Raw genomic sequence first — 21931 nt, 5'->3', positions numbered from 1 at the left:
AGGTACCATTTTCTTGGGGACATGTCTATGATGGGGGTGAGTGCGCTGTCTTTTAAATATTTTTTAAAGGATTATTTTGACTGAAGAAGGAAAAGACCTGAATTTTGTCTTTCTGTCTTGTAGGTAAGGACACTAAGGTATATTGTGACAGGTCTTGTGAAAATTAGGTGTCCAGAACCACGTCATTTCATTCCAGACTGAGTGCTCACACCCCATAAGCTTTGTTTCAGAGTCTATGATAAGGGCAGAAAAGTAAGAAAGAGCCATTTTGAGCAAAACATCTCTTTCCCTCCGGCTCATATAGTCCCATTAGTGTTGCAATGCCTTAAGAAGAGAAGGAAGGTGAGTAAAAACAATGAACAACAGAGGGCTCTCTCTTCTGAGATGATTTACTATACAGGTAATAGCTGCTTTTTGCAGGATTCTGCAGAGCAAAAGCATCAAAAACCCACTTGTTCCCTGGATTTACTGACCTCCCACTAAATCCTAAACCTGTTTCTTTGGAAGCATATTCTATAGCCTTTAAGAGGACTAACATTCAAGTAAGCGAGCTCAGGAAGATGGCCAAGATGCAGTGAAGAAGGGCTTTCCCCTCAATTTGAATATTTGTGCATGTGCATGAATGGACCTCAGAGAAAGGGAACTGAAGTGCAGCAAGGAGTTTAATATTAACACAGCTCTCTCAAAGGAGCGAGGAAAGTGAGGCTGGAATAGAAGGGAAGGAAAGGTTTGACTCAGCCAAATGTATGAAGAGTTGGCAGAGCCGGTCCAAGCTTTGCCTGGGCATAGTTGGCAGCCAGACAGCCAGTAGCTTGAGCTGACAGTGACCTTGGCAGCATGAGGGCAGCAATGTTCACTTTTGAACAAACCAGTCTCAAGCAATGCTCTGGTGCAATGGGCACAAGAAGGCCAGGATTTGGAGATGAGATCTGTGCTCTGTTGTGGTCCAACTCATTATCTTTCCCCACTACTACTACTACTACTACTTTCTTTTTGGATGAAGGTATTTTCTCACACTTTGTGTGAGGGAATGCCTCTACTTTGCTTTGTATTTGTTTTCCACTCCTCTGAGCAGAGAGTTTGGGATCACTGATGCAGCAAGACAAACTTCTGATAAACTAGAGCTGCAGCAATCTGTTGGCTGGAGCTGAGAGTCCTCTAGGCTGATTTGGAAAGCCTGCTTACATTTCACAAAGGACACCAGGAGGTGGAACTGTAATGAAAAAACATGCTCCATTTGACAGATGTGTTCGGCACAGAGAGCAGCGTTGTAGCTTGTTTTCTGTTCCTTGGTTCCTAAACTTGTTTGGAAGATATATTTTTTTCCTTCTGGCATGAGAATATATCAGTGCTGTATATATTTATTTTGAGGCTGCATGGCATCAATATGTGCGTAGAGGAATCCGTGTGGCACTCCAATCTGTTGGACTAGTTACATTTGACATACATGTTTTCTTGCGCTATTCTGATGGCAGGTGTTGTTCCCATAGAATAGAGGCTGGTGGAATGATGAGTAATAACCATGCTTAGCATTTATGTAGTGCTGCCTGAGAGATCAAAGGGCTTCATCTGCCTAGATTAGTGTTCCTTACAAGAATCCTGTGAGGTAGATCAATGTTATTATCCTCACATTGCCAATCCGGGTTGGGCAGATAGCAGTTTGCCTTGAGTTATCCAGGAAATTGAATGGCTGAGCTGGCATTTGAACCAGGGATTTCCCAGTTTATACTCTTAGTCACCCCACAGCCCTGAGTCTTTGATAATTATCTTCTGAAGGAAGATCTGAAGAATTCACTCCATTCGACGAGGTTTGGCTTCCCATATCATTGTGCTGATTTAAGAAAGACTGGCTCTTTCAGTCTAAAGATAGTTGTTGGCTCAAGAGATCACCTGCTGCTGCATCCTGCCAATTGGAACTGGAGCCCTCTAATAAATCCTGCTATTGGCACTGGATCCTGCCAATAATAACTGAAGAGGTCATTTTAGAGCAGTGGGGTATAGATGTATGAAATGTGATTAGTTTACAATACGATTCTGTTGTCTCGTATTCTGCTTTGGATAGAGGAGTGGATTGGGGGGGGGGGGGAGCAGCCAGCATGGTTGGAGTTCCTTGAATATAACAAAAGGCCAGGGGTTCTTTTAAAAAAAAACATAACCAAGGGGCAAAGGAGCAGTGATAGAAGTTTTTGAGACCATGCATTGGCTAGAGCAAGAGGATAGAGATAAGCTTCTTTCCAGCATATCCCCTTTCTCTCTCACACACAGACATATCTTTAGAAATGAGGGAAGGGTCATCCATGAAACTGACAGGACAGTGATTCAGGAGAGATAAAAAGAAGCAGCACTTCACCCAGTGCATGGTCAAACAGTGAAATTTGCTTCCACAAAATGTGGACTTTGGCTTCTAAAGGCAATTAGGCCAATTTATGGAAGATAAGAGTATCATTGGCCATTCAGCACAACAGCTACACATAATCTTCAGGTTCAATGGCTGTGTCCCTTTGAGTACCAACTGATGAGGAATAGTGGTTATTTATTTTGCTCCCAGTCCACTTTCTTGGTTTCTTAGAGGCATATTGGTGGTCTGTATGGGATTCAGTGGATTGGACTAAATGTGGGTGGGGGACACACAATCCTTTTGGCAGTGTTTGAGGACTAGCTTGTGTCTGATGTTAGCTTGTACACATGTGAAGATACCTGCCCTATTGGAAGAGTGTGGAGATACAAAGGGAGTATGCATGGCCCACATATGGTCTATGAGCTATGCACTCCTGAATTAGATGCCCCTTTGGTCTAATCCAGCAGAGTTTTATTTTAAAAAGATTGCTATTTTGCAGACAGGATAAGTGCCTGTTCTAGAAATAATGCAGTCAGTGGTGTAGTGGTTTGAGCATTGGACTAGAACTTCAGGAAACCAGGGTTTGAATCCCTGGTTGGCTGTGGAAAGTCCCTGGGTGATCTTGGGCAAGGCACACTCTCAGTCTTAGAGGAAGGCAGTCATCAACCTTCTCTGGATAACTCTTGCCAAGAAAACTTTGTGACAGGATTGCCATAGGTTGGAATAGATGAAGGCACATAATGATGACGACGACGATGACAACAACAACAACAAGGCTACACCATGGCATTAAACTAAGGATGGCCCACACTCTTAAGGTGAAGCCACATCCAAAATTCTTAATGCAGCCAAAAGGTGCAAGACTAGATATTTTCAATGCTGAAGGCATTCTTCACTTCCTGCTAAGAGTTCTGTAGCCTTGTATTGTCCCTATTCCCAGCACCATTCAGCAGTCAGTGCTGTTGCGTTTTTTGTCTACAAAGTCTGTCCTTATTTGTATAAAAGAGGTTTTTAAAATCCCTTTCTCCCTTAAACAGACTGCCATCATTTCCCAGAAGCAATCCTTGCACTCTGTGCCACTGTTCTAACCTATTGTTTTTCAACTAGTTTTTAGCCCCACAAGCTGTAAAGGACAACAAATACATGCATTTCCCCCCCTCCCAAAGATAACAGCATCTGGAGAGGGCATGGATTAAGGAAATCAGCATGGGGAAAGGGTTAAATATCCCCCCTCCACAGTGGTGCTATTCTGATGAATTTGGAGCACCATTGTGCACTGTGTTAAAATGAAAGCCCTAGTTCATCCACACATGGTTCTTTCACCTGAATTGTGCATGCGTGTGTGTGTGTGTGGGGGGGGGGATCATGTGGTCTGTGAAATGGTGTTGGATTACTGCTTCAAGTATTCCACCACCATTAGCTACCTTGGCTAGGAGAGCAGAGAGGTGCAGTCAGCATCTGGAGGGTTGTATGAGTCCCACTCCCTAGACTAAATCCAACCATTGGTTTCAACTAGAGCAGAGTCACTGATTTATTCATTTTTAAAAAATTTGATTTATATCCCACCTTTGTCCCAGAATGGGAGCCAAAGCAGCTTAAAACAAAATGTCTTAAATGTATAGGTGATAGAAAAGTTTAGATTCATTAAACAATCCAATTAAAATACTTTTTTTTAAAGCATTAGTTAAAAACACATGAAGAACATGTTACATGTATTTTTTTTAAAAAAAGCACATCTATTGCACACCATCAACCCCAACCAGTTAAAGGCTGAAGGCCTCTTTAAATAGGAAAGACTGTGTGCTGGTGAAAAGAAAGCAGGGAAGGAGGCTGACTGAGCCTCCCTTAGGAAGGAGTTCCATAGCTTAGGAGCAGCCACCAAAACGGCTCTCTCCTATATCCTCTGACTGAATCAATGATGACTTGGTAAGAAAAGATGTACATCCATACCTTTGGACTAGCAATTGGATTTAACACACAATAGCTGCAATTGCAGTGCAGAAATGATCCAGGTTGATACCATTTTAACTGCCATGGCTCCATCTGATGGAATTCTGGGGTTTATAGTTTGTTGTGGTACCAGAGCTCTCCGACAGAGAATGCTAAGTGTTTTGTAAGACTACAAATCAGAATTCCATAGCATTGAGCCATGGCAGTTAAAGTGGTGTCAAACTGGATTATTTCTGCAGTGTGGATGCAGCTAATGTGTAGTTTGGCATTTTCAAATTTCCTCGCAGCAACAACAACAGCAAGCTTGGTGGCAATTTAATGATGGATAAATGTAATTTAGCATCAGCCTTTTTGGACCACAGCCTACTTCATCAGATTGCTGCCTCCTCTGATGAATTGAGGGAGCTAGAAACAGGAACAGAGGAGTACAGAGTTACTGCCCCCCTTGTTTATTCTCTTTGTATGCTTATTTCAGACACAACTGATAATGTCTAAAGAGGGTGTCCTATAAAAAGACATGGTTTTGAGAGATAGGTTCCTGTGCAGTTATAAACTATACTGTCTGACTGAAAGAAATGTCAGCTGCCAACATGGACCTGCTAACACTCTATGGCTGGAGAACTGGAGTGTGTTAAAATTAAGCTTCCAGTACACCTGGACACTTCTGGCTCCTTTCTGCAATTCCATTTTTGTTTCCTTTTTGAAGTGCATGGGGACTGCCTTTACACCAGACAAATGTCCAAATAACTCACACACCAGTTTGTTCACTCTTATCTTAAACTAGAGGTGGGAATTGTGCGGAGCTGCCAGATGTTGTTGGATTGCAGCAAGATTGTCAATGCTGGGGAATGCTGGGATTTGCAGCCAAACAATATCTGGAGGGTCAAATGATTCCTACCACTACTTTAGATCTTATCAATTCTCCCTGAATTGGTCTTTTGGGATTCATTGGTTCCAACACCCCTTTGTCATGAATTTAAGGGCTCAGTGGGGGCTGGATGTTGTATCTCTAAAGCCCTGGTCCAGTATTCTAAACATTACACCACACTGTCTTACTATTTTGTGTTATGCAGAACTGATATCTTATCTGGGATCCCAGCCAAATAAGCAGCCTGTTATTTCATTCATCAGCCAAATAACAGATTGGCTTTGGAGGATCAATATGACTTGTCAAATTTTAGTTTATTCAGGGTTCTATAACTGGAATTCTTATTTATTCGGAGCATGATTGCCATGGAGCCATGATTTCTTCTCCCTCTCAAATCTTGCACGTGGGAAAAATCTTGAGATATATCAGAGTAAGAGCATGCAATATAGTGGATTTCTTAAACCTTTCTCATTTAATGTTCTCTGCTGTCCATTTAATTTAAAATTATTTTCCAACTGAGAATGCAATGCTTTTTTTAAAAAGTATATTCAGAACATTGATATTTTAATTTATTGTTCTAGCAGAGATGAGCTTTTCTATCAGAACATTACCAATTTTAGTATGCTATACAGAGGCAAAATATATCACTGAAGTGTGCAGCCCGAATGGGCTTGACATTTCTTTAAAATGTAATCGAAAATAATGTGTGCGAAGCGGCTTGGAAATACTGTTTCTTTTCTATTTTCATTTAGCGCCAGGAGTCTGTTAAATGACTATATGGAATAAAGATGTGAAACCATCCCTGTTCCGAGTTCAAGGGGATGACTAAGGATGCTTAAGCATTATTGTATCTCTAGGATAAGGGTGGGTTCAGTCAATATACTCAAACCTTAAGGCTATACATTAATCACATTCTCAGTCTTCCCTACCATCTCTTTATGTGAGTGGCAGATATAGGAAATTCTGGCCTCTAGTGCTCCAACCCACAAAGAAAGGGAAAAACAAAAACCTGATCACAAATAAAGAATTCCTTGTATAGTCATTTTTTCTAATAATGAAGATTAACAAGCATATATCAGCCTTGGAACTGGACAAGGAATGACTTCACTTGTTTTGCAGTATAATGTGATATTTAAGTTACTTTTCTGTGGACATTGGGGAAAAAACTGTTTTGGACTACGCTTCCCAGCATTCCCCAGACAACATGTAGAATTGTGAGACTTGTAGTCCAACCATAAATTTTCAAGATCTGGTTTATTATGTATTTTTTTAAAAATAGATTTGGTTTGAGCCATTTGATTTACTTTCTATGTGAAAGCAATGTGGATTGTTCCAGGAACTAGAGAATGTGCTTTTAAACTAGTTTTTGTGAAGTCGAAGGCTTTCATGGCCAGCATCCATAGTATTTTGTGGGTTTTTGGGGCTATGTGGCCATGTTCTAGAAGAGTTTCCTCCTGAGGTTTCACCAGCATCTGTGGCTGGCATCTTCAGAGAATGCAACAAGCTGCAACAAGACATCTCCAGACTTACATTTACTTTCCAAAATGAGATGAGATGACATGGGCATCCATTTCATATGAGCTACACCTGCAAACTGAGGAAGGTTGGTAGCTCAGCAGCAGAGTGCAACTTTGGCACATGAAAAGTCCTATGTTTGATCTCTAGCATCCTCAAGTAGGACTAAATGTAGTAGCTGTCTGCAAAGACAACCCTGCTGTTAGACCTAGTGCAGCGTCTGCCTCGTGTAGCAGATTTTGGGCATCAGGAAAGGACACCAAATTGTTAGTTATTTAATTTACTTTTATTGTGTTTTTACTGCTGGGAATGGAGAGAAGTGCAGGTGGTATGTTCTGCCTTGTGTTTTGAAATAAATTGGCTGGCTTTGGGTACTATGTCTGGCGTAGCGGAAAGGGACATTTTTTTTTTTGCTTTACCACAGGCAGCAAAATGTCTTAGATTAGCCTTGCCTGTATGAAACAATGGAGACACTGCCACTCAGTGCTGACAATACTGAACTCAATACTGAACATAGACAAATGGAGAGAATATAAGACAATTTCTTATGTCACTTGTTTGTCTGGCTCAGGTTTTGTCAACTTCTCCATGCCTAGGATCCTTGCATGGAGGAAGGAGCAGTGAGGAAGAAGTAACATTTGACTCAGTGCATGTCTGGCAATATAAGCTATTATTTCTCAGGAGTGAATGATTTCATGGAGATGAGCCTGAGCCCAAGGAAAGAGGATGTGCCTCTGTGTGTATATATTCATATTAAAAATCAAATCAAATCCTAACTTCAGTCCCTGAGCATCTTCCATTAAACTGATTTCAAGCAGATGATCTAGGATAAAGATGTGGAAACAGCTACTGCAGGTAAAAGTAGACACTTTCCCCAGCATTCCTCACAACTAGTTACTGGTTTGGCTGGATGAGAATTGCATTCTATAACATCTGAAGACCTCCCACTCCTCATTCCTTGTATATAGAATATTGAGTCGGATGGATCAACAGTCTGGTCCAGTATAAGGCAACTGTGTATGTCTGTTCATCTAAGTGCACTGGTACATTTTTTTTAAGGTGAAGTAGCCCCAGGAAGCTGTAGCTAGAATTGGGAAGGCATCAGTGATCACATCCTCAGGAATGCTGCACATGGAGAATTGCCCGAATATCAGCTCTTGAAATGAGATGAAAATGTTTGCCTTTCTTCAGTCTGATCCCATTTTTGGGATGATCCTGTATTGCACCAGAACTGAGTGTGGTACAGTATAGTTTCAGAGGGAACCCAAGTTGCATGTATACAACAAGGCAGGTAAGACAGGTCAAATAGTACATTACATTTGTAGCGTCCTTTGTTGAGCAAATAAAGCCAGGAAGAGTAAATGAACCCTATTTAAAATCCTCATATAGGAAGACCAAGTTTTAAAAATCTTCTTGTACAAAGGCCAAATATCTCCTATTTGTATTCATCTGAGTATAGTTCCTATAAACAAAACTCCAAGCAGCCTTCTTAACCAAATGAACCCAGTAGTTTGCACGGAACTAACACTGCAATGCATTATTTAGAGTTCATTAATATAAAGTACACCAGTGCTGACACGGGTGACTTCTGTAAGAAGTAATGAGCTTGTAATAAGAATAATGACAAGTCCCATTAGCTTTCTTTTCCTCCCTACTATTTCTATTGTCAACATAGAATTTCATGCTGAGCATGAACCTCCTCTAGCCCGAACATCCTCTGCATGGTTAAGTTACAGCCACTCTTGCACTTCTCTAATCATACAGTAGGCCTTTGCTCTCCACTGTGTTTTGGTTCCAAGACTCTCCATGGATACCAAAATCCATGGATGCTCCAGTCCCATTATACTCAATGGGGTAGTAATATGGTGTCCCTTATAGAAAATGGCAAAACCAGTTTGCTTTTTGGATTGTTTTAAAAAATATATTTTCACACCATGGGTAGTTGAATACATAGATGCAGACTCTGTGGATATGGAGGGCCAATTGCATTTCAGTTATGTGGGCATGAAGGAAATCATGTACACATTGAAAAGTCCTCAGGCTTATAGCCCGTTATTATCAGGCAGGGCAGGAAGAAGCTACACATTCATATTTCCTTCCACAAATGTTTTAGTTTGTTCTTCTTATTCACATATCAGTTAGTTTTATTCCATCAGAGGCTTAGTCTTTTCGGACACAAAGCCCACCTTTCATCCACTGTTGCAACTGTGTTTATTACTCTGCATTTTCCCGCTATATCTCTACATCCTTCTGTTTCTCCTCAAGGCATCTCTAATCATGCTTTTAAAAAGCTGCTGACAGAGTTCACTAGAATGAGAAAGTGCACTTGAATCCAGGTCCTTTTAAAAGCAATTCTGTCCAGCAGGGCTGGACAGCTTCCAGCTGTTGGGGGAGCACTATACCAATCAAATCCACTGTACCCCTATTTATCACTTTAAAACACCTAAATATGTTCCATGGCAATTTAACCCTGCCAATTTTACTATTTTATTTTGGGTCTCCCTGGGCTGTTTTAGTTCCAGAAGAGGCCTTTTCTCAACCAAGAAATAAATTGGAAGTTGGTTTACTTCCTTGTTGAGGAAAAAAAAAAGATGCTTCAGTTGGACCTAAAACAGACCAAGCCACCTGCCCCTGAAAACATGGCAAAATAGCTCCCTACATGTTCTAGGGAGGGTAGGAGCCATGTTTAGCTAAACAATAAAATTAGGGGTCTTTGTGTGCTTCCAAAGTGGCCTGAGTGGCCTGTACTTTGCCTATCTTCTAGCTGTTGTGTTCATAGTTTCATGTGGATTTGAATGTATAGCTATGGTACTTGACTCAGCAAGCAATGTGTGCATGGACATGGAAGTTTGCTTGTCCATTTAGATTTCTTTAGACTGGAACATCTCTCTCTTGGTTTCTTGTTCCCCATCTTCCCACACTTTTCAGATCGTTTTCTTCTGTCACACTTTCTCTTCAAACAGTCTTAAAATGAGTGGATGACAGTGGTTGTACACACTTCAAGTGGGGGCACTAGTTGGTTATAGATTCAAAATGAATGTATTTTGTGTATTTGAAATGAAAAACAGTAGAAGCACCCTATCTCCCATAGTTATTGCATGCAGGGCTTTATTGTACAAGTGGGAAACATTTAGGCCTCTTGAGCTTCTGGACTTCAAATTCCTGTAGCCCTGGGCAACATAGCAGATGATAAGGAATACATGGCAGTTGTAGTTTAATATACCCAGAAAGCTGAAGGATCTGTTATTTAGACTTCAATATATGGTGTATGACATTCCTTCTGAACACACACCTTATTAGTGCTGGCAAAACCTATCAAATAACCCACCGGTTGCAACTGGTTTTTTTTTTAAAGCCCCTCTCATAAGTTGGATCAATTCAGATTTACAGCCACAGAGATTTGGTTTCACTTTGAATAAAAACTCTGAATATAAAAGGAGGCTGTCAGGATTTATAGCACAGCACGTCAATATTTTTTCATTTGTCTAAAAAAATTCATTGATAACAATGAAAACACATGCTTATGAAATTATTTCTCTGTTAGCTGCAGGAGCTGACGAGAATGCATTTATATGGCTGTAATATTTAATATTAATCAATACAGCAAAAGGGATGTGGTTTGAATAAGCCAGTGAGTATAATAAAAGCTTTTACTTATTCAATGACATAAAAAGCCTAAAAGTAATTCAGTGTAATGTAATTTTCATTGCAATGGACTGTGACGTATTCCAAAAATAATGCATTATAAGCAATTTGTTTTCTGTTTTCCAAACAGGTTTCCACCCCTTACAACAATGAATCACATGTGCCTTTTCGGCAGAGGGAATGATCTAACACTTTGATGCCTGAACATCAAAATGTATATATAGCACTTTATGCAGCTTATTGCCATTCTTTATGTTTCTACACACAGTTAATATAGGGATATTTATAGTGTGTGGAAGCATAAAGAAACACCCATATGTGGAATAAAATACTACATACACATTTGATGCTCATGGATGAAAGAGTTAGATCATCTGTACTGTCAAAGGAAAGACATAATGATTCATAGTTGTTAATGGTTATAGCCTGTCTGGAAAAGAGAAAACAAATGGCTTATAATGCATTATTCTTGGAATACATTATAGACCACTGCAATGAAAATAGCAATATACAGAATCACCCTTAACTTTACACCAAAAAAGCAAACATCTGGAACCCCTGACCATGTTTAGTATATAATAACTTACCCAATGACTGAATTGCTGAAATACTTGCTGCAGATCAGCTATTTGTGGACGAGAAGCACAAAGAGCTATTCAAGGTAACTCATCCCCTCAAAATAGTTTCACCACTTTGGACAGCTCTTTTAAATTTTGTTACAAAAACCCAGAGGAGATTCATTGTCCCAAACACATAGAAGGGACCAGCTGCCACTGGACAAGAATTCTCCTACCACATAAAAGCCAAACATGTCAGTAGAGCTGAACCTATCATTTGATAACCAGTGGCTATAACAATTTGGCAGTACAAATTGGCACATCCATCAAGGTTCCATCAGTGTCCATGTGCTATAGTGCCAAGAGTTGGCATGTTTGGATGGACAGAAGCAAAAGAGTGTAAGAACCATGCCTGGTTGTCTGTCTCTTCAGTACTAGTGCTGTATACTAAAAGGAGGCAGCAATTCCAAAATATAAACAAATCTGCTTGAATTTAAGCTTGTCCCCTCTGATAAGAATTAGCCTCCATATAACAATGAATGTGTGGATTGGTTAATCGATCAAACACACTCTTCAGGTTTTTCCTCCTGTCCAAAGGAGAGCAACTAAAATGGTGAAGGGTTTGGAAGCCATGCCCTACGATGAATGACTTAGGGAGCTGGGGATGTTTAGCCTGTGGAAGAGAAGGTTAAGAGGTGATATGATAGCCTTGTTGAAATACTTGAAGGGATGTCATATTGAGGAGGGAGCAAGCTTGTTTTCTGCTGCTCCAGAGACTAGGACCTGGAACAATGGATGCAAGCTACAGCAAAAGAGATTGCACCTCAACATTAAGAAGAACTTCCTGACAGTAAGGGCTGTCTGACAGTGGAACACACTCCCTTAGAGTGTAGTGGAATCTCCCTCCTTGGAGGTCTTTAATAATAATAAGACTTTATTTATATAATGCTTTCCCAATGATCAAAGCTGTTTAAACAGAGGCTGGATGGCCATCTGTCGGGGATGCTTTGATTTGGATTTCCTGCATGGCAGGGGGTTGGACTGGATGGCCCTTGCGGTCTCTTCCAACTCTATTATTCTATGATTCTATGACAACAACTTTCTAAATTGTTTATTGTTTGCCATAAACATCTAGAGCAATGTGGTTGTCCCTAGACTGGTGGTGATCCACGAGCCATTGGATTCTGGTGATTCCAGGAAAGAAAACAACAATTGCAGCCAGTGGGCACAAATATGGTAGCAGTCCCTCACATGTTGGTGCAAAATCTGCCAGTCACCCACACCATATAGGTTGAGATATACTGATCTAGAGGACAAATGGTTCCTCCTCTTGTCTATATTGTGCAACCTCACTTCCAAAGTGACACACCTTTTCCCATAAGCCACTCTCCCCTCCATCAGCCTGGATTAGGAGTGTGCAAAATGTGAACCTGGGGCCGCTGGTCTCCATGTCTTGTTTTTGTGGATCAAATCCTCCAGGTTTGCAAGACTATCTCTTTTCTGGACGAACAGGACCAAATTGCCTGTCTTGGAAGCCTCCAGGAGATATAATTCATATTTTTAAACATGGTGTAGAATTCAAAAACATAACCATGTTAGTCTGGAAAATCAGTATGTAAAGGGATCTTGCAACAGAGACAAGCTGAAAGATAAAAGTGGATAGCATGAGCTTTTGTAGACTTGAGCCTACTTCCTTACTCATTCATATGGTTACCTACTAACCTTGGCTTTAGACAACATTTTTGCATTGTCCCCCAATGACCATAATGAAAACTGAATTTGTCCTCTCATCTCCGCACCCACAAATTTTTGTATTCCTATGGACATTCTCATACAGAGACTGCAATATCTCTGGGCTTTCCACTCCACCACATGTATCTGAGGAAGTAGGGTCAGTCTACAAAAGCTCAAGTTACCAATGTCTGTCTTTCAGTTAGCCTCAAAAGTGCGTCAGGATTCCTTTTTAATACTGATTTTTTAAAAACAGGTTGTAATCCCCTATGTTAATTTAATTTTTAAAATTATTTTTAGCAGCCTGTATAGTCCTCAGTTTCCAGGAACAAATAAATAAATAAATCCCCAGACCCATCACAGTTGTCTGGCCCTGGCATTAATTAATTCAATGCCATTAATCTCCACACTATGCACTAAAAACTGCAGGGTGTTGGGAGAAATAAAAATGAAAGCCCAAAGTTGTAAGTTTTGTAAAGGAGCTGCTGGTGTGGCTCTGAATGATTAATTGCTGTTGTATTCTTTTTCTTCCTCTGACTCCTTAGGAGGTGGCTCTTTGTGCCATATCTGGACCCATTGGATCATTCACTTATTCCCAGTACAGAATTTTGTGCCACAGGAAGGCACTCCCAGAAATATGACTGACACAGAAACAGTCAGTGGACTCCTTAGAAGACAGGTAGTTCTTAGTTTTCATCATCTGGAAATAAAAATTTAATCTTTATTCTGAGATGATAGAACACAGGAAATAATCCTCTGTGTGTTTACTTTTGAGTAACTGTGAAAAGGATGATACCATTACCTAGTAGAAATTTAAGATGTATTGACTTATACAACCATGACAGTATGAGGAGTGGTCTCCTGGAGAAGAGGGCCTTGCAAAGTTATTTTTTAAAAGTAATTTGGTATATGGTGGTGGTGGTGGTGGTAGTAGTAGTAGTAGTTTGTTACTTTTTAGTTCCTTTATTGAAAAAAAATCCATTTTAATATGTAAGAAAAAGTTTAAAACTTGACAAAATTAAAACACAAATCCCTAAGAAAGTATTTTGTTGTTGTTGCCAGGTAATTTCTAATTTATGGTGACCCTAAGGAGGACTTATCAGGGCATTTTCTTGGCAAGATTTTTTCAGAAGAGGCTTGAATGTAACTTGCCGAAGGTCACCCAGTGGGTTTCCATGGCTGGGTTGAGATTTGAATCCTAGTCTCCAGAGTCATAGTCCTGTGTTCAAACCACTACACCACACTGCATCTAAGAAAGTATTTCACCTCCACCATTAATGAGAACAATTAAACATATTTTTACATGAGAAAAAAAATAATGTTGTTAGCAGTTATTGTTGACTGCAGAAGGAATGTTGTTATACCCTCATTGCCACTGAAACTAATGTTATCACAAGTAATGTAGAATGCATTATATCCAAATTCTTCTTGGGAGATACTTGCGAAGCAGCAGGTGTGTGTGTGTGTGTGTGTGTTTGTCAGAGAGAGAAAGAGAGGGAGATATAGATAGATAGATAGATAGATAGATAGATAGATAGATAGATAGATAGATAGAGATGGTATATATTGCTCGCAAGCCTGGACATACTCTGCTTACAATGTGCACGAACAGCTCAACGTATGACTACTGGAGATGACTGTTAACAACAGATAGTTGTTAACAATAGAGTATTTTCTACCTGGTCAGTGCATCTAGCGATTACAGGTTAAAAGTGACTAAGGTTAAAGCTGACTGGGATGTATTCACCAATTATATGACCATAAATGTAGATTAATATATATGTAACCCAGTGCATATGGCTTACAAGAGATATTTTGGGCTATACCTTCCTTGCTCCTTAGAATTGGCCACACTGGGTGTGGTTGATACAAGATGAAAAATATCTGGAAAGGAAAAGTTTCCTCACCCTGTCTTACAGAGCTCTAACCTTTCTAAATCCAAATATAAAACAGAGAATGATGTTATCTCTTTTAAAAAAACCTCCTGTACTCTTCATGTTCCCTAATATATCTGATATACTTACTCTGTTGTTCACACTATCATTATGTGATTCATTTTCAAGTCTTTATTTTGCTGTTGGATCACAGTGAGATATTTTTACTGTGAACACATGAGACTTCAGACTGAATAATTTTCACAGGCTTTGAAACAGTTGTCTGTGTATAATTCTCCAGTCCTATTAAAATTCTACTAGTGAAATATTAGAGACTTAGGCAAGGTTAACTGAGAGATTATTGCTAGGCCATGGTGCCTTGTGGGGTATCATATGTTACTGTGGGGTATTGAATCCCAATGTACAGCCATCATATTCCTTTGTAGTTCAAGAAAACGGATGGCATGGAATTGGAAGAGTCAACCCACATTTTGGCATTCTGTTGGACAAGTACTTTAGATCAGCATTCCTCAACTGGATGCCTTCCAGGTGTTCTTGTATTGCAACTCCATTATCCCTAATCGTCAAACTGGCAGGAAATAGTGAGGTTTGTAATGTAATGTCTGGAGGGCACCAAGTTGTGGAGGACCAGGTTGTAATTTAGACATACATACTTAGTTATATGCTGACTGGTCTTACCTATGAGACTTAGGCATTTTTCTTATGTTATTAAGCCGTGTAAAAGTGCCCTCCATTTGGCATCTTTCTACATCACTCAAGTAGTACTATCACAGGGTCAGGTATGATAGCTTCACAAGCCAATGCTGCTTGCCCACCAATGGCCATACTTTCATACTACTAAGGTAATGTTCTCCTCATTCAGTTCTCCTCCTGTAAAAGGAGGCTGAGTATTGCATTGACCACAAGAAACAAAGAATACTTATTAAAATAATAAGATTAACAGCAATACAACATCAGAAAAAAAAGAAAGAAAAAGAAAAGAAAAAGGTATTGCACTTTGTTGATTAATCCTACAAACTTACTTAGAAGAAATGTAATTGCACCTAACTTGATGATAATAATAATAATAATAATAATAAACTTTTATTTTTATCCCGCTTTTCTGTGACGAGACAATCAAAGCGGCTCAAAGAACATTAAAATATCCACATTCACAACATTATATTATATTTCAGTGGTTTTAGTACAGTATAATATGATATGCAACTGATATCTAAATATTATGTTGTATTTATTTATTTTAATAATCTAGAAATAGCCTTCATCTATTGGCATAGGAACTTGGATTGATGGAAGAATGAGCTATTATGTGGTTTGATCCCATGGTCTGCCACACAAAGAAGTAGATACAATGAAGTGCAAAATTATTTGGATTGTGGATTAGCATCCTCTGGAGCCCACTACCAGAGTTTTTTCTTCAGCACTTTGGAGGACCCCAGCCATGCCATTACATCCACCATTTTGACAAAGTGATGATGCAGCATATCTTTTTGCATTCTTGGTTGACTGGGGGATATTTTCTTTTTTGGGGGGGAGGGGAGGAGAGCTGTTTCAGAGTAAAAGCACCCTTACAAACATGCAGTAAGAATTTAAAGAAATTTTTAACCTTTGGTGTGCGTTTTCAGTGGGGGGGGGGGGAACAACTGCTTTTGCCTACAAATTATGGTGTGTTCATGTGTGTGTGTCCACATGCATGTTCACACCAGGGCCTTTGAGAGTTTATGGAATCCCATGGACTGTGCTAGACTCTCCCTTCCAAGGGTAATGGTTGACCCATGCACCACATGATTCCCATTCTGCTATAAATTATGGCAGTGTCATGAGGTTGACTAAGCATGGCTAAGGGGGTGTATAGCTGGATTGGGGCCATGGCAACTGAACGCCACAGCCCCAATCTGACCTTTCCATGGTGCAAAATGGAGTCACAAAAAGTGGCTATTTTTTGCACTCTGGAAAGGGTGCCATAGCCACTGGCGCCATGGGTTTTTGGCACTCCTTTTTGTGTGTGTCATCTGGATGCAGCACCAAAGGAGCACCATGACGCCTCCTGCCATGTAGGCAACATCAGGGCATGTGTCATGTGGACGCCACTCCCCCACTCTGCCCCGAGGCTGGCATTTAGTACTGGTCTGTCAAGGCCCTAAGTCTGGATCCAACCAGCATTCCATTGTTACAACAAAAATGTACTGAATTAGTACAATAGCTTATGCTAATGGGCAGAAATGAAAAGATCCAAGGTGCTATCATGGAATGAAGAAAGCTTTTAAGATCCCATCTTAACAGATTTGGATAGATAACTCATTATATCCATGCAACTCTGCAAATACAAAATTCAATAATTCAACTAGAAGCAGTAAATTTCAAGGCTTAATGGGATGCCAACTAAAATATATATAATGACAATGAACATTTTGGTTCAAACATCATTGGATTGGATTTTCTATGGTGTGCATCTCTGATAATGTAATTCTTCTCTCTGAAGTGACTTTGGTTATTATGTAGAAATGTGAACAAAAGGAGTGAATTGAATGTGTTGTGTGAACAAACTGGTTACTCTCTTTCCTTGGCTTTGCTAACATCTGAAATGGCAGATATCACATCACTTCTCCTGGACTAGATGGGTGTCTTTAACTTGAAATTTTCCTAAGTCAGGTAAATGTATGAATTGCCACTTCACTTCTTGCCTGGAAGTAAAGTTTCTAGTCAGATGATATTTTAGCCGTATTAACATTTCTGTCAAACTGAAATCAAACGTACATATAATGATATGGAAAGCAATGACTGAATAACCCACAGAGAAAATGAGGGGTAAAAGTTCAGGATTTTTTATTAGTGCTAAAAAAACCCTAGTTTAATAGAAAACTTAAGACAGCTTGACTAAATAGTTTCTTTCTGTCTCTTGCACTCTGATATTTCAGGAGTATCTCAATTGCGAGATGAAACCCAAGGATATGGATTGGTGACATCCTCCCAGCTTTGGAGTTGCTTGTACTAAGGTCAGTCTGCAGTCACAGAAAATAAGCAACGAAATACATGATAAAATTTAACCACATGGATTCTTTTTGTGAGGGACTTCTTAAGGACTTTTACTGAATCACCATTAAAACAACCACCCTCCTTTTCTATCTACTGCACGGTACTATATTCTTATTCATTGGGCACTGATGGTAGCCTTCAGAAGGGGAAGTTTCAAATTGTCCACTTCCTCTAACGAGAAGATCTGGGCCTTGGAAAGCAACACCGCCTACAGAAAAAATGGTATACGAAGACAAGCATCTAGCCTCCTGCCACTGTTTCTTCCTGCTCACCGCCAAATTCTGGTGGATACTCCCAATGGTGCGAGGAACTCATGGCCAGGAATATGCCCACTCCATTCGACTCGATGGAGATATCATTTTGGGAGGACTCTTCCCTGTCCATGCAAAGGGGGACAGAGGAGTACCTTGTGGGGAGCTCAAGAAGGAAAAGGGGATCCACCGACTTGAGGCCATGCTATATGCAATTGATCAGATCAATAAGGACCCAGATCTTCTTGCCAATGTCACCTTGGGTGTCCGGATTCTAGATACTTGTTCCAGAGACACATATGCTTTGGAGCAGTCCTTAACATTTGTGCAAGCTTTGATAGAGAAAGATGGGTCTGATGTGAAATGTGCTAATGGAGACCCACCGATTTTCACTAAGCCAGACAAGATAACAGGCGTAATAGGAGCAGCTGCAAGTTCTGTGTCCATCATGGTGGCTAATATTTTAAGACTTTTCAAGGTAGGTGTACTTTCACTCTTCCTTAAATCCATGACACATGAATCCATGAAAGGATAAAGTAAGTAATTTGGATGTGGTTGTGATATCTCAGCAAGAAAAATGCAAAGACCCAGCTTCCAATAAAAAAATAAAATAATTTTTAATTAATAATTTGTTTTATTTATATACTGCTATTCCAAAGATCATAGCGGTGAACAGCAAGTAAGCTAATTAGCAAGTAAGCTAATTTGCCCCCAACAGTCTGGGTACTCATTTTAGCGACCTCGGAAGGATGCAAGCCTGAGTCGAGCTTGGGCCCTTTTTCTGGTCTTGAACTCGCAACCTTGTGGTTTTGAGCGAATGGCTGCAGTACAGGCATTTAACCACTGCGCAACCAGGGCAGTATTTCTCAAGAAGACAATAATGACAATGTCTGAGTAAAGGAGTGTTTCTGTGAAGTATTCTTAAATTGCACTGATATAAAATCTTTCTTCCAATATTAGGATAAAACATTTAGGCCATCACCCCCAAAGTCTAACAATATCTATCACAAATAATGAAAGAAAATAGATTTAAGAGCATAACAACTGTGCTGAATTAAAGACTCATCTAGACCATTAAAATTTCTTCTTCGTTAGGTGCCCCTTTAGTTGTGACAATGTTGATCTCTCTATGTATCTCTAGAAAGGGATTAGGATCAGTCCCCAGAACAAAAACCATTTGGACTTAAGTTTTGCAACTGCTGCTGCAGACGTCTGCCTGCACAACTTTGATTATGAATATGTGAACTTAATGAATCATTTAACAGAAGCATCTGCAACTACAAATACTTAAGTGTATTCACTGATGCTGAATTCTGAATTTAATTGCACATTCTACTTGATCTGATAACACAATTACAGGACAATGAGATACAAGTGTTACACATAAATCTGATTGTAAGAGGTCCAGGAAGGTTCTTTAAATAGCCATATGTGCTTGGAATGCTACACATATTGATCTGTGTGTCCAACTAAATTAAATATAATGAAGTGCCATTACTTCTCTGAGAAACTTAGCCTCTTCCTTAATTTCTGTAAGGTTATAATTTTTTCTAAGATGAGTCCCAGCAGATCACTTCAGAACAACAGTCGTGTTGACATATTATTCATGGCCTTCATATACTAGAGTATCAACAGTGAAAAGGTAAACCTGCCATGGCTAGACTTGTCAAGTATAGTGGACAGATGATGGAGTGCTAATCAATAAACTCAGCCGAAACTGATTATGCATCCTGCCATATATATATATTGTTCTGTTAGATGATAAATAGACAATAGTGTATTGAATGCACAGTTCAGTATGTATCAAGGTGTTTGCCTCTCATTTACACTTCCTGATTCTTGTTAATGGGTTGTTTTGATAAGGATGAAATCCCATTTTGGGAGAAAGGTGGGATATGCATCTAATAAACAACCAAAACCAACAAGCAAACTAAAGTGGAAAGCCAAACTCTTCTCAGTTTTCAAAGGATACAGGGCCAAGTCAAGAGATGTTCCCATTCTTCCAAGAATGGAGTACAATGTTTCAAAATCATAGAGTGGGAGAGAGCCATGTTGACCACTTAATGTAATCCCTTACTCATTGTAGAACTTACACCTTCTCTAGCAGATGGTTGTCTTCCACTGAAGAGAAGCCCACTGCTCCCTACAGTAGATGCAATAATTACTACCCTTACTACTGAAAGTTTATGTTCAGGTGAAATCTACCATGCTGTACCTTCATTCAAGTAGATCTAGTTTGTTCTCTGGTGGATCAGAGAGCATAGCAACACAGTGTTGTAGATTATGATGAAAACATGGTGGTCATCCTATAAATGTCATAGTTTAATGAATAGTTGAGTTCTAATTTTACTATATATCATGCCATTCTGAGATCATGCAAAAGCTCCAGCTTGCAATGGATCAAAGTAGAGCATAATCCATGGTTGGTGGTATAAATTAGCTCAGGATATGAACAGGAAATGCGTCCTTCACACAGTGAGAGTATCCACAAGATTTGAAAAATGCTTCGGTTGGATGGTAGTTTTAAACAAACAAACAAAATGAAACATACTCTGTTCTGAGTCACCCTCATTCCCACTACATTTCAAACCAGTTTGCAGAACAGCTTGAAGTGGTTTAAATGACCCTTGTTTGCACCTGAGCTGAATGGAGAAGAAAGGCCATGCACTAGACCCATTTTAACACACTTTTTTGATTCTCATTTTTTCTGCATCTTTTGCAATAAATCATTTCAGCGCAAGAGTGAACAGGATGCAGATGAGAATTGATTTTTTAATGATTGTCTAATGGAGAGGATCCCTTTGGAATCGAATCACTGGTCAACATGAAATAGAAGTGGGTTATTTTACAACAAGACAATGTGATTGGGGGAAATGCAGTGTGAACCATGCTCCCCTGTCAAATCAATCCATCAATTCAGATTGCAAACTGATTTATTTGTAAATAAGAATGAGGCCCTTGATGACTATTCTCTTTACAAGGAAATGTCACATCACCTTGTGTATATACCTGCCTTAAATTACCTGTCCCTTTTTCTAAAGCAGTGGTCCCCAAACTGTGCTCTTTAAGGGATTTTGGACTTCAGCTCCCCAAATCCCAGGCTATTGGCCAACATGGCTGAAGGTTCTGGGAGCTGAGGTCCAAAACCCCTTAAAGGCACAGTTCGGCAATCACTGCTCTAAGTCTACTGAACCCTATTTTTTTTTTTTTAAAGTAATCCTGGCCCATCTGGATTACAGCTGTCCTTCATTTTTATTACCCATGGCAGCAAAGTAGGCAGATTTAAGAAACTAATCCCTGTAGAACATGCATTAGCTGAGACTGGAGAAGAGTGAGAAGGAAAGAAGCCTACGAATTGTCTCAGAGAGCAGTAATTTGTCTTCTAAAAGCATGACAGCAACTTCCTGATTTCCATTATGCACTGAGATTGCAAATAACATTCAACTGCAGTCTTAATCAATAGAGGGTCACATGCTGCTCCCTGTGGAGAAAGCTCCTACTTACCCATTTAATTGATGTAACACTGTCACTGGCAAAAGGAGACGGGTGTCTTTTAAAAGTTTTAATTATAAATTTCACAAAATGTCTTTAATAAGCAGGAGGGCAGAATCCTAGAACATTATGTTTGGATCTCTTAGGAGTTAATTCTTAAGATATGGGAAGAAAGTACAGTATACACAAAGTGTAGTAAGAGAGAAAATGGATACAAACCAACCTTTAATTATAGCAACATTAAAAAAATTGGTTTTGGACTACAACTAGAATTCCTCCCTCCCTTCAGCTCTGGTTCTCAGCAATAATTCACAGGCAAGCTTCAGGGTAAAAGCACTAGGCAGAGAAAATGAAGTATACACTCCTCTTGCTTCTTGACTCTAAATGACTCCCTTCAAAAGTTTATTTTTCCTTCATTTTATTAAAAAAACATTCATTTACTGCATATTGTTATGACCTTACAGTAATACAAACATAAGGGGTGCTACATGCTTCTGAGTCCAGGGTTGGCCCATTATGCAGAATGAAGTACTTGCCTCAGGTAGCAGACACAGGATGAGGGGCTAGTAGATGCAGCCCACTGGGAACTCCTGTATGTTTAAACCATCTCTTCCAGGCAGCCTGGCTTTCACCTTGTTACCCACCTGCTCTCA

The 21931-nt window shown here is 39.7% G+C and overlaps 1 protein-coding gene across 4 annotated transcripts in view; it reads left to right on the top strand.

Moving 5' to 3' along the window:
• Positions 1-21931, top strand: part of LOC149312325 (metabotropic glutamate receptor 8) — a 627813-nt gene that overhangs the window by 2812 nt on the left and 603070 nt on the right. For all 4 annotated transcript variants that reach the window (XM_089524400.1, XM_089524401.1, XM_089524399.1 and 1 more), the window contains exon 2: positions 17418-18264. In XM_089524400.1, coding sequence (XP_089380526.1) covers positions 17755-18264 — 510 coding nt within the window. In that variant the 5' untranslated portion in view covers positions 17418-17754. The remainder of the gene's footprint in view (positions 1-17417; positions 18265-21931) is intronic.

Source organism: Sceloporus occidentalis, unplaced genomic scaffold (genome assembly GCF_023333645.1).
Source record: "Sceloporus occidentalis isolate IW3139 unplaced genomic scaffold, rSceOcc1.0.p SCAF_5, whole genome shotgun sequence".
In the NCBI taxonomy this organism is placed as follows: domain Eukaryota; kingdom Metazoa; phylum Chordata; class Lepidosauria; order Squamata; family Phrynosomatidae; genus Sceloporus; species Sceloporus occidentalis.
The sequence above is the reverse complement of the archived record's forward strand: the minus strand, read 5'-3'. Positions and strand labels throughout refer to the sequence as shown.